Source organism: Sarcophilus harrisii, chromosome 4 (assembly GCF_902635505.1).
Source record: "Sarcophilus harrisii chromosome 4, mSarHar1.11, whole genome shotgun sequence".
Taxonomy (NCBI): Eukaryota; Metazoa; Chordata; class Mammalia; order Dasyuromorphia; family Dasyuridae; genus Sarcophilus; species Sarcophilus harrisii.
In genome coordinates, this window is record NC_045429.1 from 294,233,169 (window position 1) to 294,259,209 (window position 26,041).

At 33.7% G+C, this 26,041-nt stretch overlaps 1 protein-coding gene across 3 annotated transcripts in view; it reads left to right on the forward strand.

The window, feature by feature from the left end:
- The window catches only part of TBCD (tubulin folding cofactor D), a 395,290-nt gene that overhangs the window by 152,386 nt on the left and 216,863 nt on the right, over window positions 1-26,041 (forward strand). For all 3 annotated transcript variants that reach the window (XM_031968421.1, XM_031968422.1, XM_031968423.1), the window contains exons 15-16: window positions 5,830-5,986; window positions 22,026-22,083. In XM_031968421.1, coding sequence (XP_031824281.1) covers window positions 5,830-5,986; window positions 22,026-22,083 — 215 coding nt within the window. The remainder of the gene's footprint in view (window positions 1-5,829; window positions 5,987-22,025; window positions 22,084-26,041) is intronic.

A 26,041-nucleotide genomic window follows, 5' to 3' on the forward strand; every position in this document is an offset into this window, starting at 1 on the left:
CTAAAAACAGAAACCTAAATGAAGAGAATGACTAAAAAAATTATAAGCAAAAGCCGCAAGGAAAAGCACAACTTGTACTCAGTTTCATCTGGAGTTCATAGAAGAGATGAAGCAATTAAAAAAAATTTAAACTATTTTTATAAACAAAATGAGACTATTAGAGGAAACCATTGGAAATGAGAGCAATGGAACAAAGAATTGAAAAGGAATTTATTTACTGCTTGATTTCAGAAGGTATAGCACTTTGCCAAAGCAATATGTCTTAAGAGAAAATTGTCCAGATCTTAGATGAAACCTTCTAGGAACAATACAGCCAAAATGCAGAACTTCTAGGTCAAAGAAAAAATGTCACAAGCAACCAGGAAGAAGAAATTTAGGTGTCCTAGTCAGAATCACACATGATTTAGCAGCCACTACTTTAAAGGAAGGAACATGATATTTCAAAAGAAAAAGGGGATAGATTTATCTTACCTAATAAAACAAGTGTAACTGAGTAGAGAAAAAAATGGATCCCTAATTAGAGATTTTCTACAAACATTCTTGTTGAAGAGACTATAGAGTTGTATATAGAAGAGTACAAACACAAGAGGTAAGACAAATATAAAAAGAAAATATATACAGTTTTTGGACAATATTAAGCATATGAGATCTTGCTGAATTATTTTAATTCTTACTAGATAGCCTAAATAAATAAGACCTGTATTGATAAGTTGGAGAGTGACCATTGGAGAGTAACCAGAATGGTGAAAGGATTTCATTCTATGAAATATAAGTATTTATTGAAAAAACTTAACTGTTTCTTCAGGTTTAGTTTAAAGAAATGAAGAACTGAACTGTGGACATCCACATGGTGGTAGGCATAATAAGTATCTTCAGTTCAAATATTTGAAATGGTAGTTTGTGGAGGAGGTTTTGAATTTGTTCTCTTTGTTCTCTGGAGGCACATTTAGGATCAGTGAGTAGAAGTTATAAAGAGGTGAATTTAATTGTTTGGGTTTTTTTTTTTTTTTGGTGGGAGGCAGGAGAGGGGCAGAAGAGTCAGCAGCTAGACAGTTCAAGAGATAGAGGGCTAGGTTCGGAATCAGAAAGACTTGAGTTCAAGTCCAGTCTTAGACGTTAACTGTGTGGTCCTGGACAAATTATTTAACCCCATTTGCCTCAATTCCTTATCTGTCAAATGATCTGGAGAAGGAAATGTCCATCCACTCCACTATCTTTGTCAAGAAAATTTTAAATGGAATCACAGTTAAAATGACAGAACAACAACAACAAATTTAGTTTCTGCCTCTGGAGAAACTTCTTACCAATTAGAAATGTCTAATAATCAATGAGCTGCTTCAAAAGCTGATGGATTCCTCCATGTTGGAAGACTTAAAGCAGAAACTGGATAGTCATTTGTCATGAATGTTATATTGGGAATTCCTTTTATCAATGGATTGAACTAAATGGTTGTTAGTGTCCCTTAGAACACTCAGATTCTGTGGTTTTGTGAACTTGGAATCTTTGGTGCTGAATTGAGGGTTTTGTTTTTTTTTTTCATCTCATGCAAAGTATATTTTCATGTTAGACATTTTGCAAAGAAAACCCCATGAAAAAAATTTTAAAAATGAAAAAAAAAAAAGCTTTATCAGTTCATTCTTTAAATGGGTATAGCATTTTTCATCTTCAGTCTTTTATAATTGGCTTGGATCATTGAAGTGATGAAGGTAACTGAGTCTTTTATAATTGATTATCATTACTATATTGCCATTACTTATGTACAGTAATCTGCTGCTTCTGTTCACTTTATTTTGCATCAGTTCAAGTGAGTTTTCTTTAAAATTATCCTCATTATTTCTTAGAGCAAAACAATATTCCATCACATTCATATGCCAAAACTTACTCCAGCCATTCTCCAACTGATAGGCATCTTCTCAGTTTTTAATTCATTATCATCATAGAAAGAGTTGATAAAAGTATTTTTTATATATATGAGTTATTTTCTATTTTCTTTTTATTTTAGGATGCAGATTGATTAGTAGGATTGTTGGGTCAAAGGATATGCATAATTTTATGCCCTTTTGGGCATACTTCCAAATATTTTACTAGAGTGGTTAGAACAGTTTATACCTCCATGATTAGTTTGTTAGTGTACCTATTTTTCCACATCCTATTGAGCATTTGTCATTTTTTTCCTGTCATATTAGCCAGTCTGATATGTGTAAGGTGATATCTCCATGTTGTTTTAATTTTCTAATATTGATGATTTAGAACATTTTAAAAATTATTATTAATATTTTTTTCATCTTAGGTCCTATTATGGATTTGTATATATCTGAGAAACGAGGCCTTTATCAGAGAAACTTGTAAATTCCACCTCTTCTCCCCAGATTCTTTCTTTTTTTTTTTTATTTTGGCTGCAATTGATTTTGTCTGGGCAAATTCCCTATAATTAAAATTATCCATTTTATCTCCTGTGATCCTCTTTCCCTCTTGTTTGGTCATAAATTCTCCTCTTATCCATAGATTTGATAGGCAATTTTTTCTCTATGTTCCCCTGAATTGCTTATATAATGATATGTCTATTATGTTCCCATACTGATCTTATCTTATGTAATTTGAGATGTAGTTCTGCACCTAGTTTATATTAGAATGCTTTCCATTTTCCCTAGCAGTTTTTGTCAAATACATAGGATCTGTGTTACTGTGGTTATTCTAAACTCTCCGCTCCTTTATAATTGTAACTGTTAAATATTAGGTTATTCTGAGTTGTTGGCTCCATGATATTTGATGTTTTTTCCTCCTTAACCCAGAAATGTGGTTATAATATCCTGGGAGTTTTTCTTCTGTGGGTTTCTTTTAGGAATTTATTGGTAAATTAGTTAAATTTTCATGTCTAGGCTCTTTTTTTAAAAAAAAATACTGCTCTCAAGTAATCCAATAATTGTTAAATTATCTGTCCTTGATATCTTTTATACATCATTTGTTTTCCCAATGAAATATTTCACATTTTCTTATGGTTTTTTCCTTCCTTTGACTTTGTTTTTTGTTTCTTATGGCTCCTGGAATTATCGACTTCCCCTTAACCAGTTTTGATTTTTGAAGAGTTATTTTCTTCAGTGAGGTTTTTGTACTTTTTAAAATCAAAATATTTATTCTCTTTTCATAATTTTCTTTTATTGCTTTGTTCTTTTCACAATTTTTCCTTTATCTCTCTTACTTGATTTAAAAAAAAATTTTTATCGCTTTTTTAAACTTTTCTCTGAATTTTTATTCAACTTGTGTTCTCTCTGCATTCTCCCCTCCCCCCATTTATTGGTTTTTCCTTTCTGAGTTTGCTTCTTGATCTTCCCTATCACATACAAGCCATTTATGGTCAGGCTCTTTTTATTGCAGTTGTTGCTCATTTTTCCAGCCTACTTTTTTATTTTGAATTTTATTTTGAAGATGGGCTCTGTTCATTTCTGAAGGTGAGGTGAAGGAGTCTCACCATCCTGTTTCAGGCTTTTTACACCCTGCTGTTTTCACAGCCAGTTCAGCTGGCCTGTAAGTTTCAGGGTTTTCAAAGTAGTGTGCTTTTAGGACAGATATTCTCACTGCTTTCCTTGTGTTTGTTCTTATCTTTACCCAGGAATAGTCTCTTATTCCTTGTAGTTGCCAATAATAGGGGTCATCTTTGTCCTAGAAATAGAATCTGGAATTTGGGCCTCTCCTTCCCTGCCTTGAAACTGCTACCTGTTCTTTTTCTTTGATACTATTTTATTTTGTCTTTAGAGCCTCAGTACATAGTATAGTATCTTACAGTTATTTAACTTGCTCAATAAATGCATGATGCTTAATAGATGCTTAGTTATTATAAATGGTTATTGAGTGGAATTGACATTGTTACAATTTACATCAGATTCTAGTTTCAATGTTGTAGAAAGGGCTAATGGCAGTAATTTCTCTCTATTGTATACGTGTCTTTGACCCTGGTACTGCATTGCCATATATGATAATCTCCTCGATTTCTCTCTTTTTCTACCTTACTACTCTATTAGTATCCAAATTCTTTGGTCTGTTTATACATCTCTAGGAACCTAACCATGACATTTACTAAGGTCACAAATATGAGCATTAATTTCGTTATAGATGAACCTCTTCTGAGTGGTTACATATCTACTGTAAGGTTTTGTGGTGTTCTCTTATTTGATGCAGCAGAATAATGTGATCTGTATTCAGTAGTATCTGAAGGGTCTCACTATACACATAGAATGCCCATTTTGTTTCTGGCTCACCTTCATCACATGATTGAGCCTTTTCTTTTTTGCCTTTTCTTATGCTTTTATGAAAAATAGTAAATATCAATGCTTATGCACAATATTAACTGGTGGGAATTGTATTGCCTTGATAGCATATAGATTTTAATAAAGATTTTGTAATAACTAGTAGAGAAAGTATTAAGGTTAGGGTGGGCTGTATATTTTCACTCTCTTTATTTTTTAAAATAAATTCTAAGCTATTTCTTTACCTTTGATGACAACTCTTTCAGAAACCTTCTATAATAATCCAGTCTAGTCATTTTTTCTGTCTTCATTCCTTTTAGTACCATTTTATTGTGGCACTAATTACACTGATTATAAATCTAGAATCCTGATATTAGGGGCTATTGTTGTTATTGCTATTACTATTATCATTATTATTATTATAATAACCTTTTTACTGCTTAGAACCTAATATCAGAATCTTGGATTTAACAGGATGATAAAAATATACATACTCTTATAGACACACACACACACACACACACACACACACACACACACATATATATATAATACATACAAAGACCTTTCTTTCTTTTTTTTTTTTTTAAACAAATCATCTTATTTTCTTTTTTGTTCTTACACGTGCCTAAGTTGACAGTCAAGCGCTTTGTTGGAACTCTTGCTGATCTTTTTTTTTTTTTTAATTATTTTTTATCTGCCTCTGCTTTGTGAGGTTATACTGTATTCGTTATCATTCTTCTTAAGGTTTTACAAATGGGTTTTATAATCTAAAATGGTTTTGTTGCCATCTGCCTTCCATTGTCAAGAAATTCATGTTTCCTTACTAATATACTTTTTGTGCTCCTTCAGCCTTTCTGTGGCAATAGAGTTACATCTACTCACTTTCTGTAGAAAATTATTATAGGTGATATTAGTAGTTTCTGAAGTTGATTTTCAAATTTATTGCTAATTGCTTTTAAAAAAAAACAATTCAGGATTGTTTTAATAAATTTACCATATCTTTTCAAATTACTTTAAAAAATTAATACTGATATTTGAATTGGTCATATAATGGTACTTTCAGGCATAAGTATCACATCAATCCCAGTTTTACTCTGTTAAAAATGTAATTTATTTGATTATTTTTCAAGTTGTGTGTGTGTGTATGTGTGTGTGTTTGCTATGTTTGGTGGCTTATCAGTTCTTTTCTTAAAGAAAGTGTTCATAATATAAAAGGTATTCGGTTTTTATATAGTTCTCAATTCTCTGGCCACTCCCATTCCTTTTTATTGAGTCATGCTTTCTCATATATTTTTCCCCATCTTAACCAATTCCTACCTTTTCATTGAAGTTACCAGTTATAATGGAATGTATTAAAAAGCATTTATAAGTGCTATGTGCAAATGTACACATTTATGACATCTATGTCTATATCCATATTTAACGTCAATATATATACATATCTAATTAACTACATTAAATATATGTATCTACGTATACAAGCTGAGTGTGTGTGTGTGTTTTGTGTGTGTGTGTGTGTGTGTATGTTTAATTTTGCTCACTTTGGATTTTATAATGCTTTTCCCTCGCTTCTCTTCCCTAGTTGTCCCTGTGATATTGAAAGCACTAACATATGATGAAAAACGAGGAGCTTGCAGTGTGGGTTCCAATGTGAGAGATGCTGCATGTTATGTTTGTTGGGCTTTTGCCCGTGCCTATGAGCCTGAAGAATTGAAACCTTTTGTTAATATGATTTCAAGGTAAGACATATTTTTTGCAATTTTACAGATTAAAGATTTCCTTTTTTTTATTGACATTTATGAATCTTGCTTGATATCTTTTACTCACTCAGCTTGTTATTATTAACTTAAAGTGGGCAAGTAAATAAATTTATTTTAGGAAAGATCAATTCATAAGTAGACTTTTTATAGCAGTAACATATTGGCATATCTTACTCAATGTTGTCATCATCTTGGGCAGTGCCTGCATGTTATTTTTTGGAGCAATACTGTCCTGGTTAGACATATCCACCCATAAAGATAATCCCTTATCCTTTAAATTAGTACTTAATTAACAAGCATATCAGTTAAAATAAATAAACTTTCTTTTTCAATTACAGATAACTTATTGATAATTATATAATGTTGCTGTTATTGTGTACAATGTTCTTCTGGCTCTGCTCACTTCATTCAGCATCAGTTCATGTTTAAGTCTTCCCAGACTTTTTGAAATCCATCTACTCATCATTTCTTATGGAACAATAGTATTTCATTACATTCTTATGCTACAACTTTTTTAGCCATTACCCCCAATTGGTGGACATCCCTTCAATTTCCAATTGAATTGTTTTGGGGTTTGTTTGTTTATATTGTTAACTTTCTGACTGCTTCCAATATTTTCTCCTTGATCCAAGTTTTATTTTTTAAGGTGTTCTCATTGACTTTTTGCATCTCCTTTACCATTTGGCATAGTATGTTTTTTAAGGAATTGTTTTTTGTTTTTTTCTGAGGCAGTTGGGGTTAAGTGATTTGTCCAGGGTCACACAGTTAGGAAGTATTAAGCATCTGAAGCTGGATTTGAACTCAGGTCCTCCTGACTTTAGGGGTGGCACTCTATTCACTGCACCATCTAGCTGCCCCAGTGTTTTTTTGTGTAATGTTTGCGGGATATGTATCCTTTATCAAGCTATTGGCTCTTTTTTTCATGATTTTGGGGCATCACACTCCTTTTTTCTTTTCAGTTTTTCCTCTACCTCTCTTGATTTTCAGAATCTTTTTTTAGCTTTTCCGCAGCCTGAGACCAATTCATATTTTTTTTGGAGGCTTTAGATGTAAGAGCTTTGACTTTATTATCTTCTTTTGAGTATGTGTTTTGATCTTCCTTGTCATTGTAGTAACTTTCTGTGGTTACAGTTTTATTTTGTATGTTCATTTTTCCAGTCTATTTCTTGATTTTTAACTCTTAGTGTAAGTAGGTCCTACTTCTAGGGTAGAAAGTACTGTCCTGTATTTCAGGGGTTTTGTACAGCTGTTTTCAGAGACCCTTCTCGAGGTCTGCAAAACTCCAATTCTTCTAAGGTGATGTGATCTAAGGAGGAGTGTTTATTACTCTCCTGGCTTGTGCTATAATCTGTGAGTGATCACAAGTACTATTTTGTGTCTTGGAACTATAAGTAGGATCTCTACTCCACTGTGGCCCCAAAATTTGGTGTGCTAATGCTCCTCCTTGTCCTGAGATTGCTACCCAGGATTGTGACCCAGATCTGAGTAGGCACAAAGCAACAGTCTTGCCTCAGGGATAGCAAAGAGAGCTCTGTAATTTCTTTCTGATCTGTGATCTGAGAACCCTGGAAGTAATTACTGCCACTAGTGATTGACTAGGTCCCAAAGCCTGCTCCTGGTTTTATGGTGTCAGGGCTATGTTGGTGTGGCCTGCCCTGGACCGTGCTCTACTCTCAACCTAGTGTGATAGAGCTTTCCTGTTGACTTTATAAGTTGTCTTTGGTGTTTATGAACTGAGAGGTCTGGAAACTGCTACAGCTGCTATTGATTCAGTTGCCCTGAGACCTGCTTCATTCTGGTTTGCTGGGACCAGGTCTGTGCTGGTGTTCCATTCTCAGTCTTATGGAACAAGACCTTTCCTGCTAAACTTCTAAATTGTCTTGGGCTGGAAAACTGTTTTACTCTGTCATTTTTGTGGATTCTGTAGGTCTAAAATTTCTTTAGAGTCATTATTTAAAGGAATTTAGGGGAGAACTTGAGAGAGCCCCTGACTTTACTCTGCCATTTTGGTTCTGCCCTTCATTACCTCTTTTATTTTAAATCACATTTCTGTTATATTATTGATATACTACTACTGTTACTACTGCTATAGAAGAGAGTAAATACAATTTTACTTATTTAATTTTCTGTAACACTTTTTTTCTAGTTAGTTAAGAGGTTTGAAATTTAGCACAGTAGAACAGTGAATTTAATATTTTTGTACTTTTTGATACCTTTCCTTGAGTTTTGTTTCTTACATTGTATAGAACATGTGCTACCTAAAGCATAGTGAATTATAGGTTTGTTCAGCTGTTGATTTCTACTTGATGGTTCCCATCCCAACACACACACACACACACACACACAAGCACACACGCGCATGCTTGGACACACACACACACACACACACACACACACCCCTTAGTTAAATCCATGAGATCTTTTATAGAATTATCCATTTTAGTCTACATCATGCTCCTAAGTAAGCAAGGAGTCCCTTCAGGTTACATTGTGGCCTTTGGGTGGAGTAGTATGTGTAAGTTTATCCTGTTACACCCTGTGTAGGCAGTTTATAATTTGAGAACTGAAATTCTTGACCTGTCACTGACACATTTTGTATTTGAGAACTAGCATTCACAAGTTTCTCTGTTTAGTCAAGGAAAAAAAAAAACATAAATATGTAGGGAGTAGACAGTAGAATTCAAGTGCCTTAAAAGTTTCTAGAAATGCATGAGATCTTCAGGAACAAAATAATGTGAATGGAGAGTTGAGATTGTGCTATATAAAAACAAATTATACTTTTGGTCCTTTGATCTATATAGATATTAAACTTTCTTGATTTCTGTAAGCATTTCTATTTTATTGCTTATTACAGAGAAGGGAGGGGAAGAGTCCAGTGTGGTTTGTTGATCTGAATTAAAATTTCATCCTTAGGGAATCTCTTCTTTGGAAACTCTAGTAACTTGTTTTAGAAGTAATTTTGGGAACTATGGAGAGAGTAAGGGATTTGGTCATAGTCACATAATCATGGTTAGAATAAAGTCTTGAATCCAGTCTTTCTTGACTTTCACTCTTTTTTCCATACAACAGTTTACATTGAAATTGTCAACCTCTCAAAATGCAGATTAAATTCAGTTTTGTCTATACATTGAGGCTTAGTATCATTATTTCCTGTTAATACAAATGATATCAGAAATCTTTGTTATCTATGTAAGTTTTGCTTCACATACATGTTTTTCTTTGAAGTTTCTTTACACATTTTATTTATGTTCCTATTTCATGAATCAGTACAAATGCCCTTTGTCGAAGTGCATTTTTTTCTAGTCTAGTTTAACAGGTTTCTTAAGGAGGTTCACTTGTGATTCTCCCACATTTTATCTAGACTTCAAACCCATATTTTGTTGGCTGTGATAGAATAATGGGGACAAATTTTTGCAAATGAATAATTTAAGCTAATTAACACTATTAATACAAATTAAATAAAAATACATATAAATTAATATAAATCATAGAGGATGGCTTACCTGCCATTCCTTTTATACCTTTTCTTTTGATCATCAGATTTGGTGTATTTTTCAAAGGAAAATCTTCTTTGTTTATAATACTTTATAAATTTTTAATTACCAACTTTTAGATACAGTAAATAAGGTGGTGAATGACAAAGTTCTGTTAAGTATAGTTTTTCTTTCCAACATTTAGAAACTTTGCAATATTTATAGAGTCTCTGAAAAAAAACAAACCAAAAAAGTAACACTTAAATTTTGTTCACAAAATGAGAAGAAAACAGCTGACAGAATCCAAATAGAAGGTAATAATAAAGTGGCAAAAAGCATTATGAAATAATTTATTGAGGAACTTTTCTCATGTCATAGAGACTATGAGGTAGCTAGCTACTGGCAGCAAATTTTAAAATATTTGTTTTTACATAAACAACAAATGAAACTAATTTACACCTTCAGATTTGCTTAATGGGTTTGTTTTTTTTTTTTTAAGGATTTAGTTTAGTTGCTTCCAAAGATTTTGCCAAAGCAATATGAGTAAATACTCTTTCATAAAACAATTATAGATGTTTTCACCTATACAACATCCTGTTGAAATACATTTGATGAATTGATAAGATTCTTAAAGTTTGTAATTTATGCTTTGTTTAAAACTTTTTTTTTTTTTTTTTTTTTTTGCTTATCACCCAGGCAGAGAAGGAAAATGGAAAAAATGAATGTACTGATTGAGATAGAAATGTGAATGTCTTGAAATTGAAAGTGGAGTTTAACACAGAAACACAGAAACATTTAAAGCTTAAATATTTTTGTGCAAAGCAGTTTTGAATTATTTTTAAAAACGATTGTGACAGTAGCCCTGAACCACTTGCAGTATGCAGATAAAATGCATTTTTTAAAATAGTTATTGCTAAATAATGCTATAGTTGTTTCTTGATAAATAGATTTCATCACCTGAAACTGTTTTGTAATCTTAGTTCATTTTGACTTCACTGTAAGCATCATGAAGTAAGTGTTTAGTGAATGACTCTGCTTTGGTATCTGCCCCTCCTAGTGAGAGGTGAATGCTGACTCTCATGTTTTACTAATTCTTAGCCTAGCTCCTTATTCAAACAGTACATATAGAGTTGTGGGAGTGCATGTAGCTTCACCTTCCCTGGGGTGGTGCGTGTTTGTGGTGAGAAGAAAAGAATGGTATGGATATTGCTTCAACTGATACTTCTTTCTTTAGGGCAAGTTTGTTCTGAGGAATAAGAAAATATGAAGTATTGCTCAGAGCTATATTTTATTCTCTGTTTCTTTATATTACAACTTCCATGAATGAAAATATAAGCCTTTTTCTTTACGCGAAAATTCAATAGGTATTTCTTGACCCAAAGTGTCTGTGTTCCCAAATAATTTTAATTCTATCACAGGGTATAACATTGAAGAGATGCAATTTTAGTCTATTTTGATTTTGTAATTTTAATCTATTAGATGATTTTTTTTTCTTTTTCACAATAGTATTTAATCCATAAGCCATATAAAACATGACTAAAGTTGTAAATGAGTCTTAACTTTTTTTTTCTCTGTAGTTTTTCAAGTGGTTGATAAATTATGAAGATATTGAATGAATTAAAGTTGTTGAGGGAAGTGATAGAACAATTGAAGTTAATATTAAAATTGGGAAATTTTTATTTAAAACTAGGAATAATGTATTTAGCATTATTAGGTTTCAAAAGTACTATAATAATTGAATCAAAAAATGGATATATGGGAGCATATAGCAATTTCAGTTCTTATTAAAATCAAGTGAAGTGAGTTTCTAACAAGTCAAGACATGTACCGTCTACTTGACTTTAACAAACTATTCCTCTGTGTTAGGAAAGTCATGTGAAGTATCACATAAATCTCTTCAGTGAAAGCAAATTCTAAGCCTTAAACACGTTTCAGCTTATGCAGAGGTTGGTTTCTTGGCTTGTTTGTAGTATCACTATTAATGGTCCCTCCTTTCAAATGCAAAATGAAAATGAATGACTCATTTTTAGGTTAGGTTTTTAAATTTTCATAATAAAATTAAAAATAGAAATATATTGTTGAAAAAGACATCATTAAAGTTGACATTAAAATCTAATCAAAATTTTGAGATTTGTTAGTTTTTATATAGCATTGTGTATTTAGATGTAATTCAGTGTACTTGAGTTTGAAAGCTATTTTTTAGACAGCTATGTGCCTAAAGCAACTATCATTGCTAAATTTCTACTGACAAATTTATTTTGTTTTAAAATAAGAAATTTAAGTTTAAGCCTATATTTGTTCTTAAAATAAATAGCTTTGGAGACCAGCCATTATTTTGCATGGAAACACAGCTGATTCCTCCTCTTTAGCTGGCTTGAAGGTACAGAATTAGGATTAAACTCTCCATTTGAGTAATGCCTGTTTTTTTTTTTCTTTAATATGGCAAAACTTGGAACCTTAACATTGTAACATTTAGTAATAGAGATAAAATGATAAAAAATTTCAACAAAAATCAACTTAGATCAAGTAATTTGGACGGTATGTTTTTGAGTATGAGAGTTCACACATTATCTCTGCTAAAATCAACCAAAAAACCCTTTTCTCTTAATTTTCAAAATGAAGCTAATTTCTACTGGACTTATATTGAGTCTTCTTCTAATACTTTCTGTACATTTATATATGCAGTCATATATAGTTTTGTTATAAATCATTTCTGTTGGACTTTACTCATTAATAGATAGATTTGAGATATTAATTTGAGAGCATAAGCTAGAAATAGACTTCTTGGATACCAGTCCTATACTTTATCTAGGATAACTTCTCTTTTTTAACACTTTCACCACATTGGTACAGTCCCATATCACTTGCCTGGATTATTGCATTAGCTTGTTAGTTGATATCCCTGCCTTAAGTCTCTCTACATACTAGTTAGGTCCACCCTCTTTCTTCTCTTAAATTATTGTTCATTTGTGTTCAATTCTTCCTAATACCATTTTGGTGTTTTCTTGACAAAGGTACTAGGGTAGTTTTCCATTTCCTTTTCCAAGTTACTTTACAGATGAGGACATGGAAGCAAACAGGGTTAAATGTTTTGGCCAGGGTCACACAACTAGTGTCTGAGGACAGATTTGAACTCAGGAAGATGAGTTTTCCTAACACCAGATGTAGCATTCCCTAAAAGGAGACATATCTGTCCTTAGATTTAGGACCTGAAACCTGATTCCCTGCTTCCCTATTGCAGCTTTCTGATCACCTAAGAGTCCTAGCCACACACTCTGCAGTTGGCAAAGATTACAGTGCCAAAAGTCAGTATTGCAGGGGTTATGGGATTATAGGGACATTAAGGCATTGTTACTGGAGCTATGAATTGGTATGACCAATTTGCAAGGCAATTTAGAATTATGCAAATAGACTAAAATGTTCGTGCCCATTGACCCAGAAATTTCATTACTGGATTTATACCCTAAGAACTTATCAATAATAATAATAGTCAATAAACATTGCAAACACCCATGTATTTTGCATTGTACTTACTAGCTCTGAGAATACAAAGAAAGGCAGAAAATAATCCCTGACCTAGAAGAGTTTATAATATGCAAACAGGTATGTACAAACAAGTTACATATCGGATAAATAAGAATTAATCAATAGAGAGAAAGCATTAGATTTAAGAAAGATTAGAAAAGGCTTGTTGTAGAGAGTAAGATTTTAGCTAGGACTTGAAGGAAATCAGGAAGAAAAGAGTATTCCAGGAATGGATGACAGCCAGTGAAAATGTCCATAGTTGAAAGAGAGTATCTTGTTCCAGTAACAGCAAACCGACAAGTGCAAATAGAGAGAATGAATCCCTCTCCTCAAGAAGCTTATAATTGAACATGAGAAGACTGCATACTAAAGAAAACTGAGAAGTGGGTAGGGATACAGGAAGAAATTCCCTATAAGGTGGAAGAAATGCAAAATTAGTTCAGGTTGAAGAGTCAAAGAAGTTCAAAATGAGCAGGTAAGAATTTGGAGATATGAAGATAACTCTCCTTTCTTTTCTCCTTAAATGGAGGTTGAGAACTTTATGGATTCATCCTCCAATTAGAGGGATTGAGTTTACTGAAGCTGATTTGATCTTATAAGGTACTGAGATTTCATAATGATGAGTTTGGGGAGGGATCAATATGATGGGAAAGACAGAGAAATACAAAAATAAAATAAGTGCAGTCTGAGACATCAAAGTTCTACATTTGCAGCTGTGTAGGAAATAAGGCAGTCTTTAAGGTCATTGCAAGGAAGCCATTGATAAGAAGACATCAAAATATTTATAGTATTCTTTGCTCTCAAGACAAAAGTTTTGCAATAGAATCAGGGATATAAGGATTATGAATTGAATACTTCTGGAGGTCAATTTATACATAGCACATTTGTTCATCTTGGTATTTAACTCCCATTAAAGGAGAAGGAAAAGGAACTATTTGGACATAAATTGAAGAATAAAGTACTTTGCTTTTTGCATTTATGGCAGTTAGGCATTACAATAGATAGAGCACTGGGCCTGGAAGTAGGAAGTTATTAGTTCAAATATGGCCTTTGATACTTACTAGTTGTGTAACCTTGGAAAAGTCACTTAACTCTATTTCCTTCCATTTCCTCAATTGTAAAATGGCCTGGAGAAGAAAATGGGAAACTACCCTAGTATCTTTGCCAAGAAAACTTTAAATATCTGTCTGTCTTAGTCTCCTCAACGGAAAAATGAAGATAATAATACTGCTACCTTTAAGGGTTGTTGTGAGGATAAAATGAGATATTTGTAAAACTACTTATCACAGTACCTAACAGCGCTTAGGAGATTCACTTTACATATATTTACCACCCAGAATTTACCACAATTCTGATAATTGCTAACTGATCTGATTATTTATTATTATTATTAATATATATATATATTTGTAATATTTATATTATATAAACTATTTATATTAGTTATTATATGATAATAACTAACTTTTAATATAGTCCTCTTTCCCACAATGAATTCAGTCCTTGGGTTACACTTTTTCTCTTTCCCAAATCCTGATCTTGTACTGTAGCATGTACTGTACCAATGGGTACTGTCTTTAATTGATTCCAGAAGACAAGAGGAGTGGCAAAAACATTGAATATTGAGCAAATTTTTCCCATGAGGAATACCTCTCCGGTCCACAGCCTAACCATTCCTCCCCATCCAATTCCCCAAAGGGGTAAGTGGGGCTTCTAGTTTTGAGAAACAAGGCAGCCCTGTCTAGCCCTGCCAGGTTCTTCCTTTCTTGACCTAACTTAGTTTTTGGAAGGAAATTTGACCTTTATCTTCCCCTATTCCACACTATCCAAACTTCTTAGGGGGTTGAGGAAGTGTGTGTGTGTGTGTGTGTGTGTGTGTTTGGATACCAATGGTGTGGTGGTCATAGCCATGTCCTGGGGCTCAAGGCTGCCAGCAGTTCTGGGTCCTTCATTATCATTGCAGCAGTCTCCATTTGGACTCCCACGGGTGCTGTTCTTGCTACCCTGCTCCTCTCTCTGCTTAGAATGCTAATCACTTCTTGTCCTTTGCACTACTGTTTCGGGAACTGGAAGAATATATGGTGTAGCCATGTCGTTCTGCAGGAACTGCCCTACAACCTGTCTGCTCCACAACTTCAGCATTGTGGACTCCAACCTGACAGTCCTGTGCACCTCTTTTGTATGGGAGTTGCCCGTAGCTGAGGACAATACCAGTAATGGTGAAGCTGGGGAGTTTAATCAGTCATTCTCACATCCTTACTACTCAATCAAGACAACAATCAAGTGCTATGAGTGCTAAGCAAGTGTCAAGTGCTGATACCTCCTGAGAACTTTGCTTCATATTTTATAAAAATATTGAGGCAATCTACTGATAGTTCTGTCATCTTTTTTCTTTCTCCCTCTGTTCTATTCTCTCTTCTTCCTCTCCACTTTTCTTTCTCTTCTGCTTCCTTATCTCTTTTCACCAAAGTGACTTTCCTCTGACTTCTTAGCTTATATGCATATCTTGCTTTGTGTGTCTTCTTACAATAGGGATTTAGGCCACTTCTGTTTCCATTTTCATAAAGCCACTCCACATTCTACCCCCACTCTGATCTCCCACTAGGATGTAGAGAAACCCTATGTAGAAGTACAGAGGAAAAAAACTTCCCTTTGACCTCAGTTCATTCAAAGTTGGGGGGAAACAGAGCTTCCTTCTGCTGTGCAGGTTAGAGTTCTTTCACTTGCCATATTCATTCCTATCTAATTTCCAAGCTTTAAAGTAAAGAGTAGTGAAATGGGAACCTCCATATGATCATCTACGTGCCTTCCAACTTGTATTGAACTTGTGTCCAGCCTGCTTTCCAGCCTCCTTTGGGAAGAGAAGTGCTTTATGTATTCGATGATGAACATTCTCACACCCAGCCATAATGTACATATCCCAGTGATTCTGAAGCCTATAGTTTATCATTTAAACCTGATCCACCACCTCCCATCTACCTTATTCCCATCTAACTTTACCACTTTACCCTAGAATGCTAATCAAATGCCACCTACTCTTTTGACTGTGCACTCTGATGTGCCTGTTCCATAAGCAACATCTTAGATCTTTTTCCTCCTTTTCTCTCCTGTTAGTCATTGAAACCTGGCTTCTTCCTGATGATTCAGTTAGGGCAGCTACTACTTATTACCTAACTATTTACTTCCCACTACTTATTCCTCTTCTTCATCATGTCATTTTGCTATAATCCACCTTAATGTTCAAGAATTCCAAAATCTTTATGTCTGACCTTATTCTATTAGTATTTCACCCTCCTTTTTCCTTTCCCTTACCAATCCTTACTCTAGTTCTAAACTATGACTTCTAATCCCTCAACTTGTGAATTCTTTCCCAGACTATTTCCCTTACTTTATCCACTCTTTCTTCTTTTCCCCTTCTTGAACCAATTCCTCTGTCTTCTTGAATTCCTAATTTCCTCATCACTTTGTTGATTGTACCATGGTAAGTATCTTTTATCATCTGCCATCTTCACTCCTATATAGATGCTGTTGAATGAAAGTGGAAAAAATCAAACAATTTTCTATTGGATCCGCTTCAGATTTGTGTTACATAATCTCAATTGAGTCCTCACTCTTGCTAGTTATTCTGCACAGACTTCATCAACTTATTCTCTCACTCTCCATGGTAACTCTTTCAAACCTTTTCATCCCTTTCTACCCTTCTGAAGTTTCTCCTCCCCCACCTTCTCAGCTGAGAAGGAAAAAATAAAGGCCATTCACCATAAGCTCCTTTTTCCTTTCCTCTTTCCCATTTTATATTACTCATATGCTTTTTGCCATTATTGCCTCCTTTACCCTTACTCTTTACCTGTTTAAGCAATGCCATTTAGTCTTGTCTCACAGATTGCACCTACTGTCATCCCTTCTCTGTCACTTGTCTTCTATCTCTACCTGTCTACTGGCTCCTTCCCTACTGCTAAGACCAACCATTTCTTCTCCATTCTCAAAATGACCTCATTTTCCTTTAAGTTTCTTTTACGTACTATCCCTATACTGACAATTTTAAGTACTTAAGTACTATCCCTACATTGCCATTACTTTAGTGCAAGCCCTCATTCCCTCATGCCTGGATTATCACAAGAAACCTACTACTGGTCAGTCAGCTTAGCTCAAGTCTATCTATCATCCAGCCACTGAAGTGATTTTTCTAAAATCTAGAAACTAAAACACAGGTCTGATTATGATATCCCACTATTCATTAAACTCTAATGACTTCCTATTGCCTCTAAGATCAAATATAAAAGGTTCCATTTGGCTTTCAAAGCCCTTTATAACCTAACTTTTTTCTACCTTTCCAGACGTTTTACAATTTATTCCCCACGACAGTTCAGTGTCATTGGCTTACTGGATATTCCATATCAACAAGATGCCCCATCTCTTGACTCCAGACATTCTCTCTGACTCATGCTTGAAAACTTCCTTTTCCTAACTACTGACCTCTCTCTGGCTTCCTTTAAGTACAGCCTTGTACTAGGGAAGCCTTCTCCAACTCCTCTTAATTCCAGTGTTTTATCTCTGTTAATTATTTTCTATTTATTATCTATATAACTTGTTTTGTAAATATTTATTTGTCCTTTGTCTCTCCCTCTTGGGCTGTAAACTCCTTGAAGACCAGGAATATCTTTTTCGTCTTTTTCTATCCTCGGTACTTAGCATTGTGTCTGGCATGTAGATAGAATCTTAATACATCTTTACTGATTGATTGATTGATTGGTTGATTGGTTACAGTAGCATGCTGGTGAGTCTGCTTGTTTTGAGGCTTTTGATACTCTATCCCCCATTCAGGAACCATTCTTCCTAAAAAAATGGGTCAAGTCATATCACCTCCTACTTCTTAAACTTCTGTGGGTTTCCTGTGGCTTTCAAGATCAAATATGAAATCCTGTTTGTCATTTAAAGCCCTTGATAACTTGACTCCCTGCTACCTTTCTAACCAATTACTCCTATGATGTACTCAATCCAGTAATGTCCCTTCTTGCTATTCTACAAACAACACAGTCTTTCTCTAGGCTCTAGGCATTTTTTCTGGTTAGCTCTTGTGTCTGGAATGTTCTCTAATCATCTCTGCCTCCTAGTTTACTGGCTGCCTTCAATTCCCAACTAAAATCCCATTTTTCCATAGGAAGCCTTTTCTAACTTTTGTTAATTCTAATATCTTCTTTGTCTTAATTATTTCCTAGTTATCCTATTTGTTCATTTTTCTCTCCTACATCCATATGTGAGCTCTCTAAAGTCAGGGACTGCCCTTTTGCCTTTTTTTATATTTTTATTTCTTTGGGCTGTCACATAATAAGTGTTTCATATCTTCTTTATTAACAACTGACAGATGCCTTCTGTTATTATTTCCTGCTTCATCCTTGTCTCAAAAGAAGAGGTGTCCTTCTAATCTATTTCCTCTAGCAATATGCCCCATCTCTTATAATCTCTTTCACTTTCATTCAGTCTCTCACTAGCTACTGGTGCTTTCATAACTGCCTATAAACCTGTCCATGTCTTTTTATTCCCCCAAACTCTCATTTGATCCATTCATACTTTCTAACTTTTTTCTCATATCTCTTGAGCATTCTGTGATTAAACTCTTTGAGAAAGCTATCCCCAATAAATGTTCCAATATAATTTTGATTATATTAAATTAAAATGGGTTTGCACAAACAAAACCAATGCAGCCAAGATTAGAAGGGAAGCAGAAAGCTGGGAAACAATTTTTACAGCCAGTGTTTCTGATAAAGGCCTAATTTCTAAAACATAGAGAGAATTGACTCAAATTTGTAAGAATACAAGTCATTCGCTAATTGATAAAATTTAAAAGATATGGATAGATAATTTTTAGGTGAAGAAATTAAAGCCATTTATAATCATATGAAAAAATGTTCTAAATCATTATTGATTAGAAAAATGCAAATTAAGATGACCCTGAGGTACCACATCATACCTCTGAGATTGGCTAAGATGATAAGAAAAAATAGTGATAAATGCTGAAGGAGATGTGGGGAAATTGGGATACTAATGCATTGTTGGTAGAGGTATGAAATGAAATGAAATGAAAGAGTACAATTTGGGACTATGCCCATAGGGCTATCAAACTGCACATACCCTTTGATCTAGCAGTTTCATTACTGGGTCTGTATTTCAAAGAGATCATAAAAAAGGAAAAGGACCCACATGTGCAGAAATGTTTGTTATCGCACTTATTGTAGTGGCAAGGAATTGGAAACTGAGTGGATGGCCATTAGTTGAAGAATGGCTGAATAAGTTATGACATATGAATGGAATGGAATATTATTGTTCTACAAAATGATGATAGGCTGATTTCAGAAAAGCCTTTTGGAAAGACTTTTGTTTTCCGGAAAGACTGATGCTGAGTAAAGTGAGCAGGACCAAGAGAACATTGTACACAAAAACAAGATTATGTAATGATCAGTTGTGATGGACTTGGCTCTTTTCAACAATTTGGTGATTCAAGGCAATTCCAGTAGACTTGTGATGGAATATGCCGTTCGCATCCAGAGGGACAACTATGGAGACTGAATGAGGATTAAAGCATTTTTATTTGTTTGCTTTTTCCTTTCTCATGTTTTTTTTCCCCCTTTTGGGCTGATTTTTCTAGTACCACATGATAGATATGGGAATATGTTTAAAAGAATTGTGCATATTTAACTAATATCAGATTGCTGCCTTGAGAGGGGAAGTAAAGGAGGGAGGGGAAAAATCTGGAACACAAAGTCTTACAAAAATAAATATTGAAAACTATCTTTACAGATATTTGAAAAATAAAACACTATTGAAAATATAAAAAAAAAAAAAGCCTGCTGTCTTCAGAGTTTTCAATCATTCCTAATTGTGAAGTACAATGAATGACCTTTTCTTTCTTGAACAATCTTGCAACCATTGGCATTGTTGATCACTCTTTTCTCCTTAAAACTCTTCTTTTTTCTATGTTTTTATGACAGCATCTTTTCCTGATTGTCTCCTCTATTCAGTCTTTCTTATTCTCTTTTGCTATATTGCAGTTATGGTGTTAAATATGGCAGTTGATCTACTGCCAGATGTCTTTCCTCACTTCAGTCCATATTCTTTTGTCATCAAACTAGTCTTCCTAAAGTGCAAATTAGACTTTGTCACCTCTCTACTCAGTAAACTCAAAATGACTTACTATCATATTCAGGCTCACAGATAAAATCCTTTCTTTGGCAAGCAAAGCCCCTCATTACTTATCCCTACCCCTACCTTCTCTCCCAATCTTTTTATAACCTAAAACCCTGCCATGAATGCTGTGATCCATTGACACTGGCTTTTTTGTTGTTCTCAGACAAGACATTATATCCCCATTCTTTATTTTCATTGGTTGTCTCCCATGCATAGAATGTTTTCCTTTACAATCTCTAAATCCTATTTCCCTGCCTTTCTTCAAATTCTACCTAAAATCCCACATTTTACAGGCAACCTGATACTTATTATTTCTAATATCTTCCTACATTGTTTAGTTCCAATTTACTATATATATGATTGTTTACACAAAGTTTTTTGTACATTGTCTCCTCTTTTACCAAGAGTTCCTGGAGAATAGGGACCGTCTTTTAATTTAGTCATCTCAATGATCATATCTGGTATATAGTAGGTGCTTAAAATGTTTAATGAGTGGTTGTTAGTAGGTTCATAATACATTATAGACATGTAATACAGGCTTGTTCTTCTTATATCATAGTCAGAGCTTAGTTTTTACCTGGTCACCTAGTTTTTGCTTGTTTTTTCCCCACTTGTAGACAACCCTAATTGATGTGGAGTTTTTTCTTAAACATCTAGGTATCATAGGTATTTTTACCTATTTCTTTTTTAAAAAATAGATTATGAATTTTTTGAGAGCAAATCTATATTTCTTGCTTTCGGTGAGGTACTTGAATACACAGTGCATTTGATAAATATTTGAGTGTAGTAAAAACTTAAAATTCTCTAAATATCAAGGTATAATACATTTTAAAATTGTTTATTATTAATCTGTAACCATTTAAAAATCTCAAGAGTGTAAAACAAGGAATATATAAAATTATGTACACAGGGAATTTGCTATTTTGCTTTCAGAAAATAGTGGAGTATAAAATAATTGATATGTATATGTATTTGTATGTGTGTATATACACACACACACACACACACACATATATATATATATATATATATATATATATATATATAAAGTACATGTATGTGTATATGAAGTTCTTGAAGATGATTGTCAAGATATATCACTTTCTTCAAAATATGTATTTGTGACTATTGATTTTGAATGTATTTGAACTCTGTAAACAAATTCCAAAATGACCACTTGCCCTTGTATTTGAACGATGAGAAATATATTCTCAGATTTCTATATCTGTATCACTTTATACATTTTATTGTATTTATAGTAGTTACTTCCTATATTGTAAAGTGTTAAATCCTTATCTTCCTACAAATCTCCAAGGAGAAACTTTGTACCTATCAATTTAAGGGCTTCAATATGACCCAGTGCTACTATATATACCTTCTTCTCTAGGCAAACTCATTATGTCATTGTCCTCAGAGTATGCCCTCTGCATTCATACCCCCTACTTGTGCCATTGCCTATCCTAGGAATGACTAGTATATCTGCCAGTGTAGCTGCATAGTTGTCACTTTGTCATCTTCTTAGTGAATCTTCTGGTTGTACTGGAAGTTATTCTCTCCCTCCTTTAAACTAATAGTTGACTATTAATTGACTCTGATATTCATATGATACTTATCATATGGCTTTTTGTATTTTTATGTACTTTGAGAATGTCTGCCTCTGCTTCTAATTAGTTCTCCCATAACACTCTTTAGTGCCTCACATATATTAGATACTCAGCACATTAATATTTTTGATCAAAGGAAAAGTACCCTGATTCCTAAGAGTTGTTGTTAAATACTTTGTGTTATTTTGTAAATTTATTTTAAAATAATAGATTTTTTTTTTCTCTCCTCAGTGCTTTGGTAATTGTTACAGTGTTTGATCGTGATGTTAACTGCAGAAGAGCTGCCTCTGTAAGTCTTGTAAATGTTGTATTTTATTTGTTTTTCCCCCTCAGAATTTCATTTTGTATATTTTTACACATAGCCGTCATAGCTTAGTGAATACAAATTGACCTCTAAGCAAGCAAACTGAATTCAAGAGGAGCTGTTCATTTCTCAATTCCAGACCTTTACGTTCTATGTAAACCCTTGCATATCAATTAACTTTTTGGTGCCCTTAAAACTTAAAGTTTTAAGGTTCTAAGTTGTAGAATAGTTGTATCAAAAGAGGAAATTTTCTCACATATGAGTTCCTTATGACAGTGAAATCAGATTCAATTCTTATCAGAGTCCCTAATCTCTTCCCTATTTGTACAGAGAAGTAGTCATTACAACAACTCCATGACCTAAATACAGTATCCATTGTGCCATGGTGATAATTATTTATAATTTCATCATTATAGATATATAATTATACTATTTTGGGTTATTGGACAGCAAACTATAGTGGATAGAAAACAGATTTTACAGTTGGGAAAACTCATCTTCAGATTCTATCTCTGACACATGTGTTACGGATACTTGTGAGTAATCCATATTGTTAGGGTAAATTTTTCATAGCAAATATATTGCTATATGTCATAAAATACAGGTTTGATCAAAACCACAAATCAGTTCATCACTAAATCTTATTGGGTACCTGTTATTTGTCTAATGTTATGGGAAGGAGAAAAAATGAACATAAATTAGAGTATTCTTACATATTAAGTTCTTTGGTACTAATTGTAAATGTTCTCAGAGTTCAAAGATGTGAGTAATTAATGTATACTATGGTAGTTGGATAATTCTTCACTGAGGAGATTTAATTTGAGCTGACTCTTGAAGGTTACAGAATCTATGTTTAAATTGTACAGTTGCCCTAGCTTTGTTAAGAGACTTTAGAAGCCATCAAAATCAACTGTTATCTGAATTAGAATTTCCCCTCTATAATACACAATAGCTTGACAAATTGGAAATCATTAGTTAATGTGAAAGTTCTAGCTTTAAGTGAAATCTAGAAAAGCTTCTTCTCAAAGCTGAGATTTTAGCTGCAACTTGAAAGAAGCTTAAAAAGCAAATATAACAACAGAGAGCATTTCATTCATGGAAGACAGTTATTGAATATCCTTGAAGTTGGGAGATGATGTTCAGTAGGAGATATAGCCAGGGAAGCCTGAATTACTGGACTACAGAGTATATGGAACTGAGTAAGGTTTAAGAAGATTGCAACTTATGGGGAGGAGCAGGTTATGAAGGGCTTTGAATGGGAATTGATGTTATATTTGATTCTATTGGTGATGGGGAATTGAATAGGGAGGTGGTTAAATGGTCAGACCTTCACTTTATTAAGATCAATTTGATAGTAGAGTGGAAGATGAGCTAATGTAGGGAGAAAATTCAGTACGGAGACAAGTCAGAAACTATTGAAAAAATCCAGGTATAAGGGCATGAGAGTCTGCAAAAGGTGCTGTAGTATCAAGAAGAAGATAGAAGGATATAGGAAGATGTTATGAAGTCTATAGGATTTATCAACATATGGGGTATAATGGGATAAGTGAGAAAGAAAAATTGAGGATGAGAAGTAGGTAACTAGAAGGATAATGATAACCTTTACCATAATTGGAAAGCTTATTATTTATGGTGAAATTAAGTTCTCTATGGAGCAGATGTTTTGGATAACTTAGTGGCAGAGGACAGGTAGTTTTAGAGTGGACATTGTGGGAATGTTGGTTTGTAGGGGATAGAGAATGGAGTTTGAATCATGATTGCCAGGAGTTCAAAAATCCCTCTGATGGAGAGGTGTGAGTAAGTAAGAGTTTGTTGATCATTGAGAAATTAGTTTAAGTTATCACATCCTTTGGCCTTTAGTTGAAATTTTCTCCAATTAGGCCTCTCATACATAGACCCTAATATCCCTTCAAGTTATATCTTTCCTTCCTTTCCCAAGTAAATTTCTTGAAAAAGTTTTCTACATTCACTGCCTCCACTTTCCCTTCTCTCACTCCATCTTTTGGAATCTGGCTTCTGACCTCAACACTAAATTGAATTCCCTTCAGTATTACTCATGGTTTCTCAGTCTTTTCTCAATTTCTTCTCTACCTATTTAATGTTATTGACAACCCTCTCCTTCTTGATGTCCTTTATTCCCTGGTTGTATGAGACATTACACTTTCCTGGCTTTCCAGCAATTTCCCTGAACACTTCAGTCTCCATTATTATTTCACCTTCTATATCAGACCTCCAAATTATAGGTCATTCCTTACGGACCTGTGCTATGCATCTTTTCTTTTCCCTCTTTTCTGTCTCTAAGTAAAAAACTTCATCAGCTTTGATGGGTATAAGTATAGTCTTTATGCAAATATCTCCCAGAATGTCTCTCCTCTCAGTTTCCTTCCTGAATCACCAGTTGCCTGTTTGAAGACATTAAGGTTCTAAAAGAATATGTTTCTTTCTCCTTCTCATAGAATATAGCATCAAATCATCATTCAGCTCCTTTTAGTTACTATATAAAATTACCGTTTCTTTGTTTCTTTTCACTTTTGTATTTTATTTCAAAATTCCTATACAGTGCTGATTTTTTTTTTTTTAAAGAAATGCTACAAAGTCCTCTTTTCCACTATTGGTATATTTATTTTCCTCTGTGAGATTTTATTCAGTTTTTCAGAATAAGATATTTTTATCTTTTCACCTTTTGAAATGTTAAATTATATGATTTCTTATTTTTTGTAGAAGTAATTGACATGCTTTGTATTACCTTTCTTGATTCTTAAACTCCTCCTTTCTGGGTGCTTACAAAACTTTTTCATTGATGTTGCAGCTTTATCTTTTTTTTTTTTTTTTTTTTTTTTTTGCCATGACCAGCCTAGGGCTTTTTCTTTTTTCAGGAGTTGGTTGGTAAATTGTTTCTATCTTTATTTTGTTTTCTGGTTCTAATATCCCAGGATATTTTTAATTTATAATTTTTTCAAAGAGCTCTCCATTTTCTTTCTTTTTATTATGATTTTCAAAAAGATTGATTATTTTTAAATGATGTCTATTTGACCTGTTTTCTATGCAAATTGTTTTTATATCATTAACTTACATTTTCCTCTATTTGTTCCCACCCAGTCTTTTGATTTTGTTTTAATATTTCTTATTATCTCATATTGTCATTGACTTCTTTTTTGGTGTATTCTGATTTTCAGGAATTCCTTGTCATAGGTTAGATTTACCATTTTCCCTTAATGTCTCAAAACCTTTTTCCAATTCTTTCTTCTAGAGCTTTTATTTAATTTTTTATCCTTTGCTTTATTTCTTTTAAGTCTTTATATAGTTCCTTGTTGAAAATGTATTTCTTTTCTTTGAATCTCCATTTATAGTTTCACATTTAGGGTTTTCCTGGAATAAGTATAGAGGAACTGGGTGGCCTTCTTTACATGTAGATAGGACGAAATTCTCTAAAACTCCTTAAAGGATAGATTCTCCTTCAATCTTGGCCTCTGTAAAAGACCCTGTCTGAAGGAAACAGGATAAACAGCTTCATTCTGTTATCCTGAGAGATAGGCACTACCTCCATTGATAACATTCACTACTCATTAAACTTCCTATTGAATTAAAGATCAAACCTCATTCTATTCAAATTACAGTTCAAGTTAAAACCAGCCCCCAACTTGTAGCCAAGGCTTCTATTATAAAAAGAGCCAATTTAGTCCTACCCAGTCCTAGCTGAGGACATAATATGTCATGCCAAGGAAACTCTCTTTCTTCCTGGCATAGCAGCAAACGTCTGCCCGCTGAAATGATATTCTCTTTCAGAGTTATCTTCTCTTTATTTTCCTCACCTGTTTCCCTAACAAGACTTTATATCTCTCTGTTGGGATTTCTTTACTGGAAACTTTACTTCTCTGTCTGAACTTGCCACTAAGAAATTTAATCTTACTCATGTATAGCAAACGCTGACTTCCCAATGCCA